This window comes from Patagioenas fasciata, chromosome 28, assembly GCF_037038585.1.
Source record: "Patagioenas fasciata isolate bPatFas1 chromosome 28, bPatFas1.hap1, whole genome shotgun sequence".
NCBI lineage: Eukaryota > Metazoa > Chordata > Aves > Columbiformes > Columbidae > Patagioenas > Patagioenas fasciata.
This window is the reverse complement of record NC_092547.1, coordinates 4,975,971-4,997,658: the sequence shown is the minus strand read 5'-3', so window position 1 is coordinate 4,997,658 and position 21,688 is coordinate 4,975,971. Positions and strand designations below refer to the sequence as shown.

The 21,688-nt window shown below is 66.1% G+C and overlaps 4 protein-coding genes across 4 annotated transcripts; 3 read left to right on the top strand and 1 right to left on the bottom strand.

Annotated features, from left to right (window-relative positions):
- Positions 1-22: 22 nt before the first annotated feature.
- PMEL (premelanosome protein) lies at positions 23-6,531 on the bottom strand. The gene is made up of 12 exons (XM_071799856.1): positions 6,397-6,531; positions 5,529-5,657; positions 5,285-5,431; positions 5,073-5,213; positions 4,841-5,002; positions 3,155-3,535; positions 2,750-3,073; positions 1,898-2,185; positions 1,729-1,822; positions 1,446-1,648; positions 1,286-1,373; positions 23-282 (listed from the first exon to the last, which is right to left on the bottom strand). Exons 1-12 carry the CDS (start codon positions 6,458-6,460, stop codon positions 120-122), a joined length of 2,184 nt encoding a protein of 727 aa, XP_071655957.1. The 5' UTR covers positions 6,461-6,531; the 3' UTR covers positions 23-119.
- Positions 6,532-7,468: 937 nt separating this feature from the next.
- On the top strand, positions 7,469-10,422 carry CDK2 (cyclin dependent kinase 2). The gene is made up of 7 exons (XM_071799875.1): positions 7,469-7,802; positions 7,874-7,951; positions 8,690-8,810; positions 8,885-9,055; positions 9,134-9,235; positions 9,652-9,855; positions 9,945-10,422. The coding sequence occupies exons 1-7, from the start codon at positions 7,687-7,689 to the stop codon at positions 10,047-10,049; spliced, it is 897 nt and encodes a 298-aa protein (XP_071655976.1). The 5' UTR covers positions 7,469-7,686; the 3' UTR covers positions 10,050-10,422.
- Positions 10,423-11,298: 876 nt separating this feature from the next.
- RAB5B (RAB5B, member RAS oncogene family) lies at positions 11,299-18,127 on the top strand. The gene is made up of 6 exons (XM_071799886.1): positions 11,299-11,396; positions 13,038-13,301; positions 13,891-14,042; positions 15,019-15,141; positions 15,246-15,339; positions 17,041-18,127. Exons 2-6 carry the CDS (start codon positions 13,139-13,141, stop codon positions 17,154-17,156), a joined length of 648 nt encoding a protein of 215 aa, XP_071655987.1. The 5' UTR covers positions 11,299-11,396; positions 13,038-13,138; the 3' UTR covers positions 17,157-18,127.
- Positions 18,128-18,430: 303 nt separating this feature from the next.
- On the top strand, positions 18,431-21,210 carry SUOX (sulfite oxidase). The gene is made up of 4 exons (XM_071799860.1): positions 18,431-18,664; positions 18,865-18,907; positions 18,994-19,141; positions 19,645-21,210. The coding sequence occupies exons 2-4, from the start codon at positions 18,876-18,878 to the stop codon at positions 21,073-21,075; spliced, it is 1,611 nt and encodes a 536-aa protein (XP_071655961.1). The 5' UTR covers positions 18,431-18,664; positions 18,865-18,875; the 3' UTR covers positions 21,076-21,210.
- The last annotated feature ends 478 nt before the right edge of the window (positions 21,211-21,688 follow it).

Genomic DNA, 21,688 nt, shown 5'->3' with positions numbered 1-21,688 from the left:
CCAAACACAACCAGGCGGAGGCACCAGTTGAGTCTTTAATGCCGGGGGTGCCGTGTGTGTCCCCCCCGCCCCAACAAGCGCAGCCCCCCGGCTCCTGGGGGGCGGCGCGGGCCCCCCCCTCAGACGGTGTTGGCACGGAGCAGGGGGCTGCTCTCCCCGCTGGGGCCCCCCCCGAACGCCTGGCGCAGCAGGAGCCGCAGGGCAGAGCTGGGGGGCAACCAGCCCCGCGAACGGGGGGGCGCCGGGGGGGCCGCGGGCAGCAGCGGGGTGTACGTCACACGGCTGGGGGGACACAGGAGGGGAGGGGGGGGTCATGGTGGTGCCCCCACCCCCAGGTTGTGGTGCCTCCCCCCAGGTTGTGGTGCCTCCCCCCAGGTTGTGGTGCCCCCCCACCAGGTTGTGGTGCCCCTCCCAGGTTGTGGTGCCCTCCAAGTCCTGGGGGATCCACAGCCCATGGTGCACCCCATCAGGTCCTGGTGCCCCCCCCATCTATAGTGCCCCTCCATCTATAGTGCCCCCCCATCTATAGTGTCCCCCTACCCCATAGTGTCTCCCCCAAGCCCATGGTGCCCCCCAGGTCCTGAAGGATCCACAATCCCTGGTGTCCCCCCACCGTGTCCTAGTGTCCCCCTGCACACACACCCTGGTGTCCCCCTCCCAAGCCCATAGTGCCCCCCAAGTCTTGGGGGACCCCCCAGCCCATGGTGTTCCCCCAGGTCCTGGTGTCCCTGCACATCCTGGTGTCCCCCCACCCCATGATGTCCCCCCTCACATCCTGGTGTCCCCCCCAGCCCATAGTGTCCCCCAGGTCCTGGTGTCCCCCCCACATCCTGCTGTCCCTCCCAGCCCATAGTGCCCTCCAGGTCCTGGTGTCCCCCCTACATCCTGGTGTCCCCCCCAGCCCATGGTGCCTCCCAGCCCATGGTGTCCCCCCGGTCTTAGTGTCCCCCCCACATCCTGCTGTCCCCCCCAGCCCATGGTGTCCCCCTACATCTTGGTGTCCCCCCCAGCCCATAGTGCCCCCCAGGTCCTGGTGTCCCCCCTACATCCTGGTGTCCCCCCCAGCCCATAGTGTCCCCCAGGTCCTGGTGTCCCCCCTACATCCTGGTGTCCCCTCCAGCCCATAGTGTCCCCCTACATCCTGGTGTCCCCCCCAGCCCATAGTGCCCCCCAGGTCCTGGTGTCCCCCCTACATCCTGGTGTCCCCCCCAGCCCATAGTGCCCCCCAGGTCATGGTGGACCCCCCACCCCATGATGTCCCCCCATGCCATGGTGACCCCCTCACCGGTACGTATACGCCGCGGTGCCCAGCGCGGCAGCGATCAGCACCAGCCCCACCACGAGCGTGGTCCTGCCAGCAGCGGGGACGTCACCTGCGGGGACACCACCAGCTCAGCACCCCCCGCGTCCCCCAGTGTCCCCCCCACCCATCACCGCGGTCCCACCTCCCACGGCCACGCGGGCGCTGGCAACCGCCAGCCCGTTGGCGTTGGCCAGGGACACGTTGAGGCAGAAGACGCCGGAGCCGTTGAAGTCCTGGCGCAGGACGAGGTGACACCCGGGTGCCGCCGTCACCGCCGAGCACGTCTGAGCCTGCGCCGTCTGGCACTCGGCGTCCGCCACCACGGTGCAAACCTCCTCCGGGGGGCTGTGGCGGGGGGAACAGGTCACCATGGCCCCTCCGCCGCGGTCCCCGTGCCCGTCTCGACGTCACCGCCGTGTCCTCACCTCCCCTCGCACGTCACCGTCAGCTCCACGCCGCTCTCGCCGCTCACCGCTGCCACCGGCACCACCTGCACGATGGCCACGCTCTCGATCCCCTCTGCAACGGGACGTGGGGTCAGGGTGGGTTTGGCCCCCCCAGACCCCCTGGGACCTCCCGGGACCCCCGACTCACGGACGATCTCCAGCTGGGTGGCGAAGGTGCCATAGCGGTACAGGACGCAGCCGGTGGGCTCGTCGGCCGGCGCCTGGCGCTTCACCAGCACCAGCGGCTCGGCGGTGGCCTCGGGGACAGCTGTGGGTCCAGATGTGCCCCCGGTTGTGGCTCCAGCTGTGGCGGAGGCCATGGATGCAGCTGTGTCCCCTGGGGTTGCGCCAGCTGTGGCTTCAACCAGGACTCCAGCTGTGGTTCCAGCTGCGGGTGCTGCTGTTGCTCCAGCTGTGGCTCCAGATGTCACCGCATCTGTGGGACATAGGGAAGAGGCTGGGGAAGGGCTGTGGGGACACCAAGCCCTTGGGGACATTATCAGGACCCAGAGGTGGCTCCAGATGTCACCGCATCTGCGGGACATAGGGAAGAGGCTGGGGAAGGGCTGTGGGGACACCAAGTCCTTGGGGACATTATCAGGACCCAGAGGTGGCTCCAGATGTCACCGTATCTGCGGGTCATAGGGAAGAGGCTGCGGAAGGGCTGTGGGGTCACCAAGCCCTTGGGGACATTATCAGGACCCAGAGGTGGCTCCAGATGTCACCACATCTGTGGGACATAGGGAAGAGGCTGGGGAAGGGCTGTGGGGACACCAAGACCTTGGGGACATTATCAGGACCCAGAGGTGGCTCCAGATGTCACCACATCTGTGGGACATAGGGAAGAGGCTGGGGAAGGGCTGTGGGGACACCAAGCCCTTGGGGACATTATCAGGACCCAGAGGTGGCTCCAGATGTCACCGCATCTGCAGGACATAGGGAAGAGGCTGCAGAAGGGCTGTGGGGACACCAACCCCTTGGGGACATTATCAGCACCCACCTGCAGCCGCCACCGTCCCCTGCGCGGCCGTGGGGACCGAGGTGACCAGTGCGTCCCCAGCCGCGGCCACCGAGGCGGGGAGCTGGGGGTCGGTACCGGCCGAGGTGCTGAGCGCCGGGAGGACGGGGTCGGTGACCGCAGGGGCCAAGGACTCCGTGACCACGAGGACCGAGGGCTCAGTGACAGCGGGGGCCAAGGGCTCGGTGACCACGAGGACCGAGGGCTCAGTGACAGCGGGGGCCAAGGGCTCGGTGACAGCCAGCTCCGACGGCACAGCCACCGATCCCCCCGTGGGCTCCGCCGACGTGCCAGAGCCTTCAGGTTCTGCGGGGACAGTGACGATGGGGAGGTGACCTGTGACACTCTGGGGACACTCATCACCCGCGGTGCTCTGTGCTCCCTTACCGGTGCTGGTCACCCCGGCAGTGCTTCCCCCACCCGGCGTGGTGCCACCAGCGGGCTGCGTTGTCACCGAGGGCTGCGTGGTGGGGTCCCCGGCGGGGGCCACCGAGGTGCCGCAGGGGGTGACGGGGATGGCCGCCTGCAGCACCAGGCGGGCGGTGAAGGAGCCGGTGTCCAGGTAGGTGTGGGTGACGGTGGCGCTGCGGGAGATGAGGGTCCCGCTCTGGTCCCCGAAGTCCCAGGAGTAGGCGATGTCGGCGTGGCTCAGGTAGCCGCTGGGGTCGTGCAGCCGCACGGCAAAGGCCACCGCGCGGTTCCGCACGAAGCGCCCGGCGCCCGCCGCGTCCTGCACCTGCGTCACCTCCACCGCGAACGGCACCTGGTCTGCGAGGGGACAACGGGGACACCGTCAGGTCTTGCGGACCCATCGTGTCGCCGCTGTCCCCGCCGCAAAGGGCGCCTGGTGTGGGTGGGGACACACAGGATGGCGGTAGCTCATGTGTCCCCTCCCTGTCCACAGCTCTGGTGCCACCATGAATGGCACCTGGTCTGGTTGGGGACACAGAGGCCACCATCAGCTCGTGTGTCCCCATTGTGTCCCCAAACCTGGCACCATCACAAAAGACACCTGGTCTGGTTGGGGACACACAGGATGACATCAACTCATGTGTCCCCCTCTGTCCACAGCCCTGGTGCCACCATGAATGGCACCTGGTCTGGTTGGGGACACACAGGATGACGTCAACTCGTGTCCCCCCCTGTCCACAGCCCTGGTGCCACCATGAATGGCACCTGGTGTGGGTGGGGACACACAGGATGGCGTCAACTCATGTGTGTCCCCCTGTCCACAGCCCTGGGGCCACCATGAGTTGCATATGGTCTGGTTGGGGACACACAGGCCACCATCAGCTCGTGTGTCCTCATTGTGTCCCCAAATCTGGCACCATCACAAAAGACACCTGGTCTGGTTGGGGACACAGAGGATGGCATCAACTCATGTGTCCCCCCCTGTCCACAGCCCTGGTGCCACCATGAGTTGCATATGGTCTGGTTGGGGACACACAGGCCACCATCAGCTCGTGTGTCCCCATTGTGTCCCCAAACCTGGCACCATCACAAAAGACACCTGGTCTGGTTGGGGTCACACAGGATGACATCAACTCATGTGTCCCCCTCTGTCCACAGCCCTGGTGCCACCATGAATGGCACCTGGTCTGGTTGGGGACACACAGGATGACGTCAACTCGTGTCCCCCCCTGTCCACAGCCCTGGTGCCACCATGAATGGCACCTGGTCTGTTTGGGGACACACAGGACACCATCAGCTCGTGTGTCCCCACTGTGTCCCCCTATGTCCCCAACCCTGCCACCACCACAAAAGACACCTGGTCTGGTTGGGGACACACAGGACAACATCAACTCATGTGTCCCCTCCATCCCCAGTCCTGGTGCCACCATGAATGGCACCTGGTCTGGGTGGGGACAATGGGGACACCATCAGGTCATTCATCCCCATTGTGTCACCCCTGTCCCCAACCCTGGCACCACCGCAAAGGGCACCTGGTTGGGGACACACCAGGTCACCCCCCAAGCCCTGGCACCACCGCAAAGGACACCTGGTTGGGCTGCGGACACAGACACCACCATGTGTCCCCCCTTGTCCCCCCGTGTCCCCAGCTCTGGCACCCACCGGTGATGCTGAACTGGGTGCTGGCACGGCCGATGGGGATGAACTTCTGGCGGCCACGATAATGGTAGACAACGACCTCCATGGTGTAGGAACCCAGGGCCACCCCCGCCGTCCCCACCGTCAGCTGGGACGTGGCACCATCCACCACCTGCCAGTAGCGCCCTGCGGGATTGGGGGGTCAGACATCGCCCTGGGGACCCCCCCGGACCCCAGTGGGAGCCGCTGCCCTCACCCCAAGTCCACCAGACATAGACGAATTTTCCACGCTTGTCCCGGGTGCTTTCGGGGAAGGGTTCCCCATCGGGGAAGACGCCATCGGCACCATCGGCCGCCTCCTCCGGGAAAACGGGGTCCCCCTGGGTGACGCGGGTGCCTGCGGAGAGCGGGCGGTGATGAGGCGGGTTGCTGCGGGTTGGGGGGCTCAGGGGGTTTGGGGGTGCAGACCATTGACGGTGCAGTTCTGGCTCCAGACGACGCGGCCGTCGGGCAGCACCGCCTGCGTGCCGGGGAAGCGCAGGGCGATGGAGAAGGTGGCGTCGGCGCCCGCCATGGTGGGAGCGTCGTTGCTGATGTCAAAGGTGACGTCGCTGCCTGCCAGGCACGGGATGTCACCCGGGGATGTCACCCGGGGGTGTCACCCGGGGGTGTCACCCAAGGGCCACGCCGCGGTCCCCGGCCTGGCACCCACCTCGCCAGCAGTCCCGCTGCTGTGGTGTCCCCTCCTGCCACGGCCGGTACAGCCCCGTGTCCCAGCTGCGGAACGGTGCCGGCCGCCCGCTCCAGGGTTGTCCCCGGCCACCGCCACGGCCACCGGATCCTGCGGGACGAGGGTGAGAGGGCATGTGTGGCACCCACACCCCCGTGGGGCACCCAGCCAGGTCCCCCCCAGCTGCAGGGACCCCTGGGGACCCCGGGGGACACGTGACGGGCCGGGGCCGAGTGGCGCGTGGGGCAAAGCCCATCACATGGTGCTGGAGCTGCCCAAAGCCTTTTCATGTGATGCTCAGCTGAGCCGGTGCTGGCAGCCCCAGTGGGGGTGATTCCCCCATGGCCCCCACTCCCAGAGGCTGCCAGGTCTACCCTGTGGCCCCCATCATGGGGGCTGCCAGGTCTACCTGTGACCCCCATCCTGGGGGCTGCCAGGTCTACCCTGTGGTCAACACCCCCCTCGGGGGTTGCCAGGTCTACCCTGTGACCACCACACCGGGAGCTGTCAGGTACCCCCTGTGGCCCCCCCCGCTCTCAGGGAGCTTTTGTGTCCCCTCCGTGTCCCTTCGCTCGCAGAAAGACGGGGCTCCCCCATTTACAGAAGATGCACAGATGCTGAGCCCCCCCACATCCCACCCCACTCCCGGGGGGGCTGTAAATCTCCCCCAACACCCAGCAGAAGGATGGGGACCCTGCAATGACCCCCTCCCCGGCTCCCAAGCAGCCCCTCCAGGGAATTAGGGGGTCTCATTGTGCTCCCGATAGAATTTGGACCCCACCAAAGGGCTTGGTAACCCCCTCCCACCCTGCACCCCCCTCAATCGCGTCCCCCCCCAAACCCCACTTACGCCGCTGAGCAGCACCCAGGACCAGGAGGGTCCCCAAAACCGCCAGCACCCCCTGCGCCCTCATCGTCACAAAGTCCTCGTTTCCCACCCGCGTTCGGGCGCTGCCGGGGCCGGGGACACGGGGACGGGAGGATTTGAAGGGGCTTTCGTTTGCATAGTCCCACCCCAAAAGGGTGGGGGGACCCAGGTCCCCCCCGCTCGGTTGCGTGGGGGCACGTGTGTACACGTGTGTGCGGCCTCCGCTCGGCCCCGGTCATACGCCCCGGGGCCTTTTTGGGGGACACAGGGACCCCCCCCCAGCTTGGGGAGAGGATTTGGGGGTGTCACCCCCTGCTCAGCATGTCCTGGTGGCCCCGGGGACATGGATTTGTCCCCATGTCCTGGGACATGGGGATGGGGACCCACCGAGCCTGGGCCACCCTGTTGTGCACGATGGGGTGCAGGGGGACCCCGATTTCCCCCACATAGGGGACCCCAACCCTGCGCACACGGGGGACCACCCCAGATGGACCCCCCATCCCGCACACACGGGGGGACCCTGATCCCTCAGCCACAGGGGACACAAGTCACACACAGATGGGGACCCCTGTCCCCCAGACGCCGGGGGACCCCGACTTTTCCCGCTGCGGGGGTGGGGGGCGCGTTTCCAGCTCCCAACCGGCGCCAGCCCGGGGGATCCCACCCGTGCCCGGGTCTGATTCCGTGGGACCGCGTGTATGGGACCGTGCCCGTGGGACGCCGTGTGCGGGACGGTGCCGGGACACCCCAAAATCCCCGTGTGTCCCCCCGCCGATGCCGCCCCGGCCCCGTCCGTGGGGCTGGTTCTGGGCCCGCGACGGTTCCTCCGGCCCGCCCGCTGACCCAGGCGGGATCGGGCACAGACGGTTCCGGGACACCCTCTCACGGACCCCCCCCCGGTGCGCGATCAACCCCACCGCCCCTCCCCGAGCGGGCGTGCCTATCGCTTTAAGGGATCTCCCGCGCCGCTCTGAAAGTCACGGCGAGCCCAACCAATGGGAGGGCACGGGGGAGGCGTGGCCGGCGGAAGGCGGGAAGCGGCGGGGGGGGGTGGGCGGAGCCGCCGCCAACGTTGTTGCGCGATCGGGGGGGAAGCGGCGGCCGCGATCGTTCCACGCACCCGGGACCGCCCCCCCCCCCGCCCAGGGACCCCCGGGGACACCCCCCCCGCCCAACTTGGGGACAACACCACCACCCCCCCCGCCCCCGCGGCCGCCCCGGACACTCCCCGGGGTCCCCCCCAAGCGGGGGTCCCCCCGGAGCCGCCCCCCCATGGAGAACTTCCAGAAGGTGGAGAAGATCGGGGAGGGCACGTACGGGGTCGTGTACAAGGCCCGGAACAAGGTGACGGGGGAGGTGGTGGCGCTGAAGAAGATCCGGCTGGACACGTAAGTCCGGGGGGGTCCGGGGCCGATAGGACACCGGGGGGGGCACCGGAGCTCAGCCCGTGTCCCCGCAGGGAAACCGAGGGTGTCCCCAGCACCGCGATCCGGGAGATCTCGCTGCTCAAGGAGCTTAATCACCCCAATATCGTCAAGTGAGCGGGGCCGGGGGGTCCCGGGGGGGCTGGGGGTGTCACAGCGCTGGTTCTGGTCCGGTGCTGCCTTGGGGGGTCAGGGGGCTGGGGCCGTGGGGTGTCCCATGGCCGTGGGGTGTATGTGGGGGGCTTTGGGGTGTCCCATGGCTGTGGGGGTCCTGACCGTGGGGTGTCTGGTGACCATGGGGGTTGTGGGGTGTCCCATGGCCGTGGGGTGTATGTGGGGGGCTTTGGGGTGTCCCATGGCTGTGGGGGTCCTGACCGTGGGGTGTCTGGTGACCATGGGGGGGCTGTGGGGTGTCCCGTGGCAGGGGGGTGACCATAGCAATGGGGTGTCCCATGGCCGTGGGGGGACCATGGGGTGTCTGGTGGCCATGGGGGGCTGTGGGGTGTCCCATGGCCGTGGGGTGTCTGTGGGGGCTTTGGGGTGTCCCATGGCTGTGGGGGACTGTGGCCATAGGGTGCTGTGGCCATGGGGGGGCTGTGGGGTGTCCCATGGCGGGGGGCTGGCCATGGGGTGACTGTAGCGATGGGGTGTCCCATGGCCATGGGGTGCTCTGTGACTGTGGGGTGCGTGGTGGCCATGGGGGGCTGTGGGGTGTCCCATGACCATGGAGTGTCTGGTGGCCATGGGCTGACTACAGCCCCATGCCTATGGGGTCCCCGTGGCCATGGGGGGCTGTGGGGGACCGTGGGGTGCCCATGGCCCAGGCGCTGCCCCCCTTTTGTCCCCCCCAGGCTGCTGGACGTGATCCACACAGAGAACAAGCTCTACCTGGTCTTCGAGTTCCTGCACCAGGACCTGAAGAAGTTCATGGACTCGGCCTCCATCAGCGGCATCGCGCTGCCCCTCATCAAGGTTTGGGGGGTCCCAGCCTCGGGTGGGGGGCACTCCTGGCCCCCCCAGCCCCGCTGACCCCCCCGTCCCCGCAGAGCTACCTGTTCCAGCTGCTGCAGGGGCTGGCGTTCTGCCACGCTCACCGCGTGCTGCACCGCGACCTCAAGCCCCAGAACCTGCTCATCAACGCCGACGGCGCCATCAAGCTGGCCGATTTCGGGCTGGCCCGCGCCTTCGGGGTGCCCGTGCGCACCTACACACATGAGGTGGGTGCTGGGGGGGGTCGCGGGGGGGTGGTTTGGGGGGACACGGTGCTCATGGTGTGTCCCTTGTCCCCACGGTAGGTGGTGACGCTTTGGTACCGAGCCCCCGAGATCCTGCTGGGCTGCAAGTACTACTCGACAGCTGTTGACATCTGGAGCTTGGGCTGCATCTTCGCCGAGATGGTGAGTGATGGGGAGGGGGTTCACGGTCCCCCGGACCCCCCCACGGGGTGACACGGGGGTCACCACACATCGGGGTGTCCCCAGGATCCGTCGCAGTGACGCCGCTGCGGCTCAGCCTTGGCGTCACCGGGAATAAAGGGGCTTTGTGGGCACGGGGGGGGCCCACGTGAGCCCCCCCCCAGAGGTCAGCGTCACGCGCCACCCCCCGGGGGGGGGAAACGGGGTCACGAGGGGCCAGCGTGAGGGCTCACGGGGTAGGGGGGGCCGCATGTGACCCCCTCTATGTGGGGGGACCCATCGCCTTTGCGCTTCACACCGAAAGGGCAGGATGTCCCGGGTGGTGCCGACACCCCGGGGGGGTCCCCGGCTCATTGTGGGGGTGTCAGGGTGACCCCGTTCTGTGCGCCCCCCCCCAGATCACCCGGCGCGCATTGTTCCCGGGGGACTCGGAGATCGACCAACTGTTCCGCATCTTCCGCACGCTGGGGACGCCGGACGAGGCCGCCTGGCCCGGGGTCACCGCCATGCCCGACTACAAGCCCAGCTTCCCCAAGTGGGCCCGGCAGGACTTCGGCAAAGTCGTCCCCCCCCTGGATGAGGAGGGGCGGAAGCTGCTGGCGGTGAGAAAATTGAGGGGGTGGGGATTAAATTTGAGGGGGGACGGGGGTGTTTGGGACCCCCCCCCCCTCACTGTCCCCTCGTCCCCCAGCAAATGCTGCACTACGACCCCAACAAGCGCATCTCGGCCAAGGCGGCGCTGGGACACCCCTTCTTCCGCGATGTCACCAGGGCTGTCCCCCACCTGCGGCTCTGAGCGGCACCCCACCGGCGCCCCCCCCCCCCCCCCGCCCCCCTGCCCCATATGAGGGGGTCCCAGCTGACTCTGTGCCCCCATCGCTGCGCTGGGGGAGGTGACGGCTGTTCTGGGGGGCTCAGGACCATCCCCACACCCCAACCCGGGACAGGGTGTGGGGACCCCCACCCGCAGCGAGGTGCCCCCCCTGCCTCGCCTGGACTTGCGGCACTTACAGCCCCCCCGGGGGGGCCCTGGGAGCAGTGCTGGGGGGGGGGGTGAGCACCTTTGTCCCTCCATCCTCCTCCTATTCTTGGGGGGGGGTCCCCTGCAGCCCCCACCTCCCCGCGGTTTCTTCGCCAGTTTTTTGTAACTTCTGCAGTTTTGTACCCAACATCCGACTCTGTGTCTGGGGCCTGGGGCGGGGGGGGGGCGTGCCCACAACCGTGTAATTGTCACCCCACAGGGTCTGTCCCATGTGTCCCCCCCTTCCCGCAAAGGTGTCCTGGGGGGCCCCAAGTGGTGCCCAGACCCGCCCTGCCCAGGACCCCGTGGTCCCATATGGGTCCTATCGGTGCCCCCGTGGCTCTATATGGCCCTATATGTGTGTCCCCCCCCGCTATATGTCCCCATAGACGCCTCCAGCGCCCCCCGCATTCGCCCCGCCCACCGCCGCAAGGCTCCGCCCACCGCCACGCCCGGGGTGGTCACGCCCACCACCGCTCTGGAGCGCCGTGATTGGCTGGGCCGGGCCCCGCCCCCCCAGACGAGGGCGCTGCCACCACGGGGTCCGAGGTCGCGGTTCCCGAGCTGCCAATCACGGAGGGCGGCGCCTGTGATTGGCCGCGAGGCACCGCCCAGCGGGCGCGCCACTCATCGCGCCGCTGGCCTCGGGCTGGTCGGCCTGGGCGCTTTCTGCCCTGTGGTTGGGCAGTGCGGCGGTGTCCTGCGTTTAATTGGCTTCTGCTCCCGCGGGGTTCCTCCCCCTGAAGTCACCTTATTTGTTGTTGGTACCGCCCCCCTGCTCTACAGTGCTTCCTGTTGGGCTCGCTCCCCTTCACTCACTTTAAACCCCACCTCTTTCGTGACGTTCAGCTTGACCATTGGCCAACCTCTCCCTTCGCGCCCATTGGCTTCGAGGCGCTGCCCATCCGCCCCTTCCCCGCCGTCAACTGGCTCTCCTACGCGGGGCGGGGCAGCGACGCGCTCTCCTCTTTTCCCATTGGCTCAGCCGAGCGGAAGGGGCGAGCCCGCCGCCCCGCTGCGAGCCGTCGATTGGTGGAGCCTCCTCTTAATCCCGCCCCGCGCCAGGAGGGTTTGGTTGAGCTGCTGTTTGTGCGCTCGGGGGCCGCGACGGGCCGGGCCGAGGTACCGGGGGGGCCGGGCCGGGACCGGGCGGCGGCTCCGGGGGCCGCGGGAGGCCCGGGGCGGTGGCGGCGCCGGGGTCCGGGCGGGACTCGCAGCACCGTGAGGGACCGGGGGAGGGGCGGCGGGCCGGGCCGTGTCCCCCTGACCGGGGCTCCGGGAGCTGGATGCCCGGATCCCCCCGCGGCTCGGCCGCCCCCGGAGCCGTGGGGGTCTCGGTGCCTCCGCGGGGCGGCCCGTGTCGCGGGGTTCCCGGTGTCCCCCCACCCGGTGTCCCCGAGGTGTTGGTGTGGGGGTCCCGGACCCCCCCCAGGTGCGCGGGCTCCGTTTGGGGAACGGGAAAGGGAGCGGCGGAGCCTCCGGCTCTGCCCCGGGGGGGCTGCGGGGCTCCCGTGTCCCCCACCCCCCGTGACGGGACCCGGGGCTCCATCCCGCACCTGTTTGTGCTCCGGACCCGCTGCCGGCCGGGGGTGACACGGGGGGACCCGGGGCTGGGGGACCCATGGACGCTGCTGGGGACCCCCCGACGCTGCTGTGGGACCCACGGGTGCTGCTCTGCCCCCCCAGAAGATCTTTGCTCAGGAGCGATTCCAAGAGCCATGGGGCAACTGTACAGGACTTGGCAGCTCAGTTTGCAACCACTGGGACCCCCCCCAATAACAGAGGACCCTCCAGCACCCACCATTGAATCCGCATCGGGCTGAGCCCTCGAATGCGGCTGGGACGGAGGAAAGCGTTGCTGGGGGTGGGAAGGGGGTTAACGCAGCCGGGCTCTCACAACCCTCCCCAGCCAGGAATCCGGGGGTCCCAGATGGAGCAAGGGGGCTCCATGGGCCTCCCCGAACCTTGTTGGGTGCCGGGGGAGCCTTTTGCTGCCTCCCTGGGGCAGGGGGGTCATCCTGGTTCTGTAAATCGCGCTCAACCAGCGGTTCCTGGCAATCATTGCAAGCCAAAAAGATCCATGGGGGTCTATAGATCAGCACAGCCGCTGAGTTTCACCTGGTGCCGTGATGGTTTGGGGGGAAAATCCCCTTACATTGGGGGGCTGTGGCTTGTCTGGACCCCCAGGTGGTCTGTAAGGGGCTGAATTTGGGTGATTTCACCTTAATCCCTTGGTGGAGCTGGAGGAGGGTGGAGAGAATGTTTGGGGTGCTGGAGCAGGTTCGGAGAAGGGAACGGAGCTGGGGAAGGGGGTTGAGGTTGGAAATTAGGGAGAATTTATCCATTAAAGGGCTGTGGGGCATTGAACAGGTTGCCCAGGGCAGTGCTGGAGTGGCCATCCCTGGGGGCGTTTAAAAGGTGTTTAGATGAGGTTTAGGGTTTAGGTTTAGTGCTGGAGTTGGGTTCTGGTTGGGTTGATGATCCTGAGGGTCTGTTCCGACCAAAATGATTCTGTGATTCTATGAAATTAAGGTGATGCTGGAGGAACACCTTGTAGAAGAGGAAACAGCCTCACGTTGCACTGGGAAGGCTGAGGGTGTAAATTTGGGGTGATTTCTTCCCCAAAGGGCTGTGGCTGTTGAACAAGCAGTGGTGGAGTTGCCATCCCTGAAGGGGTGAACACACGAGGTTCTCGGGATTGTTTAGTGATGGTGAACGGTTTGACTCAATCTTTGGTCTTTTCCACCCAAATTCTCCCCCCAGGACAGCCGAGCGCACCCCAGCCCCGCACCCAGCGACCCCTCGGTGCCTTCCCGGTTCCCCGGGCGCGCGGCGCCGGCAGCAGCGGCAGCAGCATCCAGGCCATGAGCAGCCGAGGAGCCGCCCGGCCGAACGGGCAATCCCAGCCCAGTAAGATCTGCCAGTTCAAACTGGTGCTGCTGGGCGAGTCGGCAGTGGGGAAATCCAGCCTGGTGCTGCGCTTCGTCAAGGGCCAGTTCCACGAGTACCAGGAGAGCACCATCGGCGGTGAGTTGGCCGCGGTTGTACCCCGTGCCGGTTGAACTCCCCGTTAAATCTCAACCCCCGTGGGAGCACGTGGGGGTCCCTGTGCTGTGGGACACCCCGAGCTGCCATCGACACCTTCTACCAAAACAAATCCCCACGTTGGATCTCAACCGAGATGCTCACGGCGATAGGAGACGCGCCGCCGTTGGTTTTAATGCCGTTTTGATGTATTTTTATGATATAACCGTGTTTTATCGGCGTTAAGCACCACCGAGCACTGTCCCGCGGTCTCGGGTGCTTTAGCAATGGTGGGAGCGGATTACGAGCTGCGTTAGGGGTCAAACGAACATATTTTGGTTCATTTTAAAAGGCTGTTAATTGCGGTGGTGTAACCCGCAACTGATGAGCATCGTGGAGATTTGGTTTGGAGCAAAACACCGCCCCCCCAATCTGTGTGGTTTTGTCCCAATGTCACTGACGCCTCCTCCACCCCAGCTGGAGTCGGGGTGTCCCCAGCTCTACATTTGGGGCGCGGGAAGGTCCCCACTGCGCATTGGGGTGGCTGGGGCGATGCTAACGCTGTTGGTTTTGTCCCCCCCCGCCTCGACAGCCGCGTTTCTCACACAATCCGTCTGCCTGGACGACACGACGGTGAAGTTCGAGATCTGGGACACGGCCGGGCAGGAGCGGTACCACAGCCTGGCCCCCATGTACTACCGGGGGGCTCAGGCCGCCATCGTGGTCTACGACATCACCAACCAGGTGGGGACAGACTCACGGACAGGTTGGGGCTCACCCACTCGTTCCCCCCGTGTTTCAGTCTCACCCCAGACAGACTCACGGACAGGTTGGGGCTCACCCACTCGCTCCCCCCGTGTTTCGGTCTCACCCCAGACAGACTCACGGACAGGTTGGGGCTCACCCACTCGCTCCCCCCATGTTTCGGTCTCACCCCAGACAGACTCACGGACAGGTTGGGGCTCACCCACTCGCTCCCCCCGTGTTTCGGTCTCACCCCAGACAGACTCACGGACAGGTTGGGGCTCACCCACTCGCTCCCCCCGTGTTTTGGTCTCACCCCAGACAGACTCACGGACAGGTTGGGGCTCACCCACTCGCTCCCCCCGTGTTTCGGTCTCACCCCAGACAGACTCACGGACAGGTTGGGGCTCACCCACTCGCTCCCCCCGTGTTTTAGTCTGTGCCATCGCCCCTCATGACAAAGTTGGGTCCATCATCTTGAGTCGTTTCTCGCATCAACGAGGTCCCTCTTGGTTCTCTGCAGCTCTCGCATCTTTTCCTGCCCAGAAAGATGCTCCAGAGCCCCCAGCGTCTTTGTCTCGTGGAATCACTGAATCATTTTGGGTGGAAAAGCCCAAAGATCGAGTCCAACTGTTACCCCAACGCTGTCACTAAAGTGTCCCCTCATCTGTCCAACCCCTCGAGGGATAGCGACTCCACCACTGCCCTGGGCAGCCTGTTCAATGCCCAATGACCCTTTAATTAATACATTTTCCCTAATTTCCAACCTCAATCTCATTCCCCAGCTCCATTCCCTTCTCTGAACTCATCTTGCTGAGAGTTCACTCCATCCCTTCATTAAGTGATCAACCAATTAAACAAGCAGCACCGCGGTTAAACCCCCCGGGAGCGAAACCCATGCGTCCCCGGGGGTGCTGGTGTCTTGGGGGGGGTCTCTATGTCCCCCCCTTGTCTTGAGCCCCCCCATAATTTGCAGGAAACCTTCGCGCGCGCCAAGACCTGGGTGAAGGAGCTGCAGCGCCAGGCCAGCCCCAGCATCGTCATCGCCCTGGCCGGCAACAAGGCCGACCTGGCCAGCAAGCGCATGGTGGAGTACGAGGTGAGTGTCACCCCCCCTGGGGACGCTGTCACCTCCTGTCCCCATCCCCGTCCCCACCCTGGGGGGTGGAATTCGGTAACCGGACCCTCGCCCGTCTCTCGCAGGAGGCGCAGGCGTACGCCGACGACAACAGCCTCTTGTTCATGGAGACGTCGGCCAAGACGGCCATGAACGTCAACGATCTCTTCTTGGCCATCGGTGAGGGGCTGGGGGGGTCAAGGGGGTTTTGAGGGTTGGGGGGGGTCTGCAGAGGCCCCACAAGGGGTTTTGGGGGGGCTGAACTGAACTGGAGCCTCTTGCCTCTGAGAGCTCGAAGGAAACAGCTTCTCAATCCCTAGGGAGGGTTGTTGGCCATGGACATCAGTGACCTCTTGGCCATCAATGAGGGACTGGGGGGGAACCAGGGAGGGGTTTTGGGGGTCTACCCAAGGTCCAGAGGGATTTTTGGGGGGGCCAAGCAAAGCTGGAACCTGTTCCCTCCAAGAACTCGAAGGTAATGGCTCCTCAACCCTAGGGGGGGTTGTTGGCCACAAACATCAACAACATCTTGTTGGCCATCATGAGGGACCAGGGACAGGTTTTGGGGGGTCTACCCAAGGTCCACGGGGGTTTTTCGGGGGGGGCAAGCAGAGCTGGAGCCTTTTCCCTCCAAGAGCTCGAAGGAAACAGCTCCTCATCCCCAGGGGGAGTTGTTGGCCGTGAACATCAATGACCTCTTGGCCATTGATGAGGGACTAGAGGGGACCAGGGAGGGGTTTTGGGGGGTCTACCCGAGGTCCAGAGGGATTTCTAGGGGGGCTGAACTGAACTGGAGCCTCTTCCCTCTGAGAGCTTGAAGGAAACAGCGTCTCAATCCCTAGGGAGGGTTGTTGGCCTTGGACATCAATGACCTCTTGGCCATCAATGAGGGACCAGGGAGGGGTTTTGGGGTTCTACCCAAGGTCCAAAGGGGTTTTGGGGGTACCAAGCAAAACTGGAGCCTCTTCCCTCTAAGAACTTGAAGGTAACGGCTCCTCAGCCCCGGGGGTTTGTTGTCCATGAACATCAGTGACCTCTTGACCATCAATGAGGGACCAGGGAGGGGTTTTGGGGTTCTACCCAAGGTTCAAAGGGGTTTTTGGGGGACCAAGCAAAGCTGGAGCCTCTTCCCTCCAAGAACTTGAAGGTTACGGCTCCTCAACCGCGCGGGTTTGTTGGCCATGAACATCAGTGACCTCTTGGCCATCAATGAGGGACCAGGGAGGGGTTTTGGGGTTCTACCCAAGGTCCAGAGGGGTTTTGGGGGTACCAAGCAAAACTGGAGCCTCTTCCCTCTAAGAACTTGAAGGTAACGGCTCCTCAGCCCCGGGGGTTTGTTGGCCATGAACATCAGTGACCTCTTGGCCATCAATGAGGGACCAGGGAGGGGTTTTGGGGTTCTACCCGAGGTCCAGAGGGGTTTTTGGGGACCAAGCAAAGCTGGAGCCTCTTCCCTCTAAGAACTTGAAGGTAACGGCTCCTCAGCCCCGGGGGTTTGTTGGCCATGAACATCAGTGACCTCTTGGCCATCAATGAGGGACCAGGGAGGGGTTTTGGGGTTCTACCCAAGGTCCAGAGGGGTTTTTGGGGACCAAGCAAAGCTGGAGCCTCTTCCCTCCAAGAACTTGAAGGTTACGGCTCCTCAACCGCGTGGGTTTGTTGGCCATGAACGTCAGTGACCTCTTGGCCATCAGTGAGGGACCAGGGAGGGGTTTTGGGGTTCTACCCAAGGTCCAGAGGGGTTTTTGGGGGGACCAAGCAAAGCTGGAGCCTCTTCCCTCCAAGAACTCAAAGGAAACAGCTCCTCAACCCCGGGGGAGGTTCCATGACCGCGGTGAACGTCACCATCCCCATCACCCCCATTTTTTCCCCCCCCCGTAGCCAAGAAGCTGCCAAAGACGGAGCCGCAGAGCACGGGGGGCGCCGGGGGCCGCAGCCGGGGGGTCGACCTGCACGAGCAGAACCCGCAGAGCCGGAGCCAGTGCTGTAGCAACTGAGGAAGAACCCGGAGCGCCCCCCCCCCACTTAAAAAACCTCCCTCCTTAACGGCACTTTTTAACGCTTCGAAACCGCCACCAGACACCGTCAGCACCGAGAGCCGCGGGACTTAACGTCGGGAAACCAACCGAGGACGACAAACTCTTCTTCACTTTGTATTATAGGTGCAAATAGCGCCCTGATATTCTCATTTTTGTTTCATTTTGGGGGTTTTTTTGTTGGTTTTTTCCTCCCTTCATCACCTTCCTTTTTCCCCCCCTCCTCTGCTTTTTCACGTTGGACAAACCGGAGACCCCAAAAACTCGGGGTCCTGTTGTGGATTCCTTTATAATTTGTATTATTTTGGGTTTGTTTTCCACCCCCACCCCCCCCGTTTCTCCCATTTTGCTGCTGGGGGGAGAAAAGCTGCAGCGTCCTCAATTTCTTCCCGGGTGGCCTTTTCTTTGTTGCTTTTTGCTGGAGGATCGGATGTGCCTGGGGGTGTTTTATTAGGGGGGGGGTACCCCTGTATCCCGTGCCCCCTCCCCGATCTCTGGTTTGCACTTTAGTCCTGGAAATGCCCCATTTTTGGGTGGTTTTTCCTTTGGTCCTGGGCGGGGAGGGGGGGATGTGGTTGTGGGGTGGAGGGACCCATCCCCAATGAAACCCCCCTGGGGTGGGGGGGTGGGCAGAGAAACCCCCTCCCCACCCCACACAGGCAACGGTTTGGGCTTTGTTTTGCTTTGGGGTGGGGTCCGGTTGGTGGAGCCGCCCCCCCCAAAATGTTGATGACTCTTTAACCAGGGTGTATGGGGACCCCGAGCGGTGACCCCCATCCTCCCGCGCCCCCCACCCCGAACCAAACGGGGGACGCTGCAGCTTTTCTCGCTCTTTCTCGCTTCTCCCCTAATTATTCCTCTTTGGGTTTTAATTTTGTTTTCTTTGAGAAAGCTCCTCCGTCGCATTCAAATAACAAATCATGATAACAGAACTCAACAACCGCTGTATTTAATGTAAGTAAACGAGGAAAAAAAAAAGGAAGGAAAACAAGGTCCTTGTTGGATTTGGGGGCAGGGGGGGGTTGACTTTGGCTTCGCGACGCCTCCCGCCCGGTGCCACCAACCACTGAGACGCCCCAACCTCGCCCTGATAAAGCTGTTCGGTCCCTCCGGCTGGGCGGTGGCTCCTCGGTCGACCGGGGAGCAAAACGGAACCGGCCCCGGTTCCCCCCCCGCCACGTCCCCGTGGCAGCGCTGGCCCTTTAAATCCCCGCCGCGTTGCCTCTTTAAGCCGCTCGGCGCTGTTGCCTCTTTAAGCCGCTCGGCGCTGTTGCCTCTTTAAGCCGCTCGGCGCTGTTGCCTCTTTAAGCCCCGCCCCGGCGGACCCCACCACGGCGGGGTAAGCCACGCCCACGCAGCCCCTCTAGGAGCGGGAGGGGGCGTGGCCAGCGGGCAAGGCCACGCCCATCGCCCCTCTCTTAAAGAGGCAGAGACAGGCGGGAGGTGCCGCTACCGGAGCCGTAACGCAGGTGCGCAACGGGGCGACACGGGACCGGGACGGGGCTGGGGGCGGCGACACCGGTGCGAAGGGGGGTGGCGAGGAGCGGGGGATGCCCCGCCGGGGTCCCGGTGGCCGCTTTTCGCGGGGCAGCGACAGCTCCGCCGGTGCCGCTTCCCGATAACGGTGCCCGGTCCCCGGTGGCCGCCACAGCCGCGCTCTCCCGTGCAGGTGCCGCCGCGATGCTGCTGCTCCGAGCCGTTACCGGGCGCAGGTACGAGCCGCCCCCTCGGGGGTCCCCGCGGAGCCCTGTGCCGAGCCCCGGTGCCCGTTCGCGGTCTCAGCCCCGTTCTCCCGCAGGCTCCCGCCGCTGCCGCTGCCCCGCCGGCCCTGCTCCCGCTCCCTCACCGGCAGCCCGGCCGTGGGGGGTCCCCGGGGGGCGGCCCCGGTGCTGGCGGCGCTGCTGGGCCTCGGGGCCGCGCTGGCCTATGGAGAACGGCGGCGGCGGGTGAGCGGGACCGGGGGGGCGGCACCGGATGCCCGGAGGGGGGCGGACACCCCTGGGGGGGCTGAATATTGGGGGAGGGGCTGAATGCCAGGGCGGGGGCAGCACCGGGATAGGAGGGGCCCAGGGGGACAGCACCGGGATTTGGGGGTCCCGGGGGGGGCTGGATCCCGGGGGGAAGCTTTGAATCCCGGGGGGAAGCTTTGAATCCCGGGCGGGAGGAACCAGGACAGCGGGTCCCTTCTCAGGGACAGCCGGGGGGGGGCAGGGGGTGCCACATCCCCCATCACCCCCCTGGGGTGCTGGTTTGGGGGGGACACCCCATGGTCATGGAGAGATGGGGTTGGGGGGGCAGAACTGGGGTGTCTAGGTCGTCTGGGACCCCCCATATCATCCTTCTCGCTGGGGGGGGCAGGGGGTGCCACATCCCCCTGGTCACCCCAGGGTGACGGCACTGGGGGTCCCTGGGGTGCAGCTTCCCCACTGATGGCATCGAGGTCCCCCAGGTCGCCCAGGCGGCCCAGGTTCCCCCGCCCCCCCGGTTCCCCCTGTACACGCGGGAGGAGGTCGGGCGGCACCGCACCCCCCGCGACCGCGTCTGGGTGACCCACGGCACCGAGGTCTTCGACGTCACCGACTTCGTGGAGCTGCACCCGGGGGGGGCGGACAAGCTGCTGCTGGCGGCCGGCGGAGCCCTCGAGCCCTTCTGGGCCCTCTACGGCGTCCACAACCAACCCCACGTCCTGGAGCTGCTGCGCGAGTACAAAGTGGGGGAGCTGGACCCCCACGAGGCGCCGCCGGCCCCCGCCGACACCCAGGACCCCTTCGCCGGGGACCCCCCTCGGCACCCCGGTTTGCGCGTCAACAGCCAGAAGCCGTTCAACGCGGAGCCGCCGGCCGAGCTGCTGGCCGAGCGCTTCCTCACGCCCAACGAGCTCTTCTTCACCCGCAACCACCTCCCGGTGCCGGCCGTGGACCCCGAGACCTACCGGCTGCGTGTGGAGGGCCCGGGGGGGGTGTCGCTATCGCTGTCCTTACCGGAGCTCCGCACCCGCTTCCCCAAGCACGAGGTGACGGCCACGCTGCAGTGCGCCGGCAACCGGCGCACCGAGATGAGCCGCGTGCGCCCCGTCAAGGGGCTCCCGTGGGACATCGGCGCCATCGGCACGGCGCGCTGGGGGGGAGCACGGCTGCGGGACGTGCTGCTCCACGCCGGCTTCCCGGCGGAGCGGGAGGGCGAGTGGCACGTGTGCTTCGAAGGGCTGGACACCGACGCCGGGGGTGCCCCGTACGGCGCCTCCATCCCGTACGCCCGCGCGCTCAGCGCCGGCGCCGAGGTGCTGCTGGCGTACGAGATGAACGGGCGGGAGCTCCCGCGCGACCACGGCTTCCCGGTGCGCGTGGTGGTGCCCGGCGTGGTGGGCGCGCGCAGCGTCAAGTGGCTGCGGCGCGTGGCCGTGAGCGCGGCCGAGAGCCCCAGCCACTGGCAGCAGAACGACTACAAGGGCTTCTCCCCCTGCGTGGACTGGGACAGCGTGGACTACACGACGGCACCGGCCATCCAGGAGCTGCCGGTGCAGTCGGCCATCACTCAACCGCGCCCCGGCGCCGCGGTGCCGGCGGGGGAGCTGACGGTCAAGGGCTACGCGTGGAGCGGGGGCGGGCGGGAGGTGGTGCGGGTGGACGTGTCGCTGGACGGCGGCCGGAGCTGGCGAGTGGCGCGGCTGATGGGCGAGCGGCCGCCGCCGGGGCACGCGTGGGCTTGGCGGCTGTGGGAGCTGCGGGCGCCGGTGGCGGCGGGGACGGAGCTGGAGATCGTGTGCAAGGCGGTGGACGGGAGCTACAACGTGCAGCCCGACGGGGTGGCCGCCATCTGGAACCTGCGCGGGGTGCTGAGCAACGCCTGGCATCGCGTGCGTGTCACCGTCACCGGCTGAGCACGCGCGGTGCGTGTTGTGTGTCCCCCCCCGCCCCGCCGCCTCCCCGGCCCCGGCCCGGCCCGGCGGCTCAAAGGTCGCTGAGTTTTATGGCCCCCGACGTGTGAAAGTGGCTCCATAAAGATTGTGGGTTTATGGACTTGGTGGTTTCCGGGGGCAACGTGGGGACAGCGGCAGGGGGGACGGGGACACGGGGGTGGCCCCAGTGGGCCCCCACAGCCCCTGGATATTCTGTAATGGGACCCCCCCCCCCATATACCCAGGTGACCCTGGGACCTCACAGTGCCCCTGAACCTGTGGGACCCCCTGACCCCACGGGACCTTGGGACCCTAAGTGACCCCTGTCCTTATGGGACCCCCCTGACCCCATGGGACCCTGGGACCCTAAGTGACCCCTGGCCCTATGGGACCCCTCTGGCCCCATGGGACCCTGGGACCCTAAGTGACCCCTGGCCCTATGGGACCCCTCTGGCCCCATGGGACCCTGGGACCCTAAGTGACCCCGGCCCTATGGGACCCCCCCTGACCTCACGGGACCCTGGGACCCTAAGTGACCCCTGGCCCTATGGGACCCCCCTGGCCCCATGGGACCCTGGGACCCTAAGTGACCCCT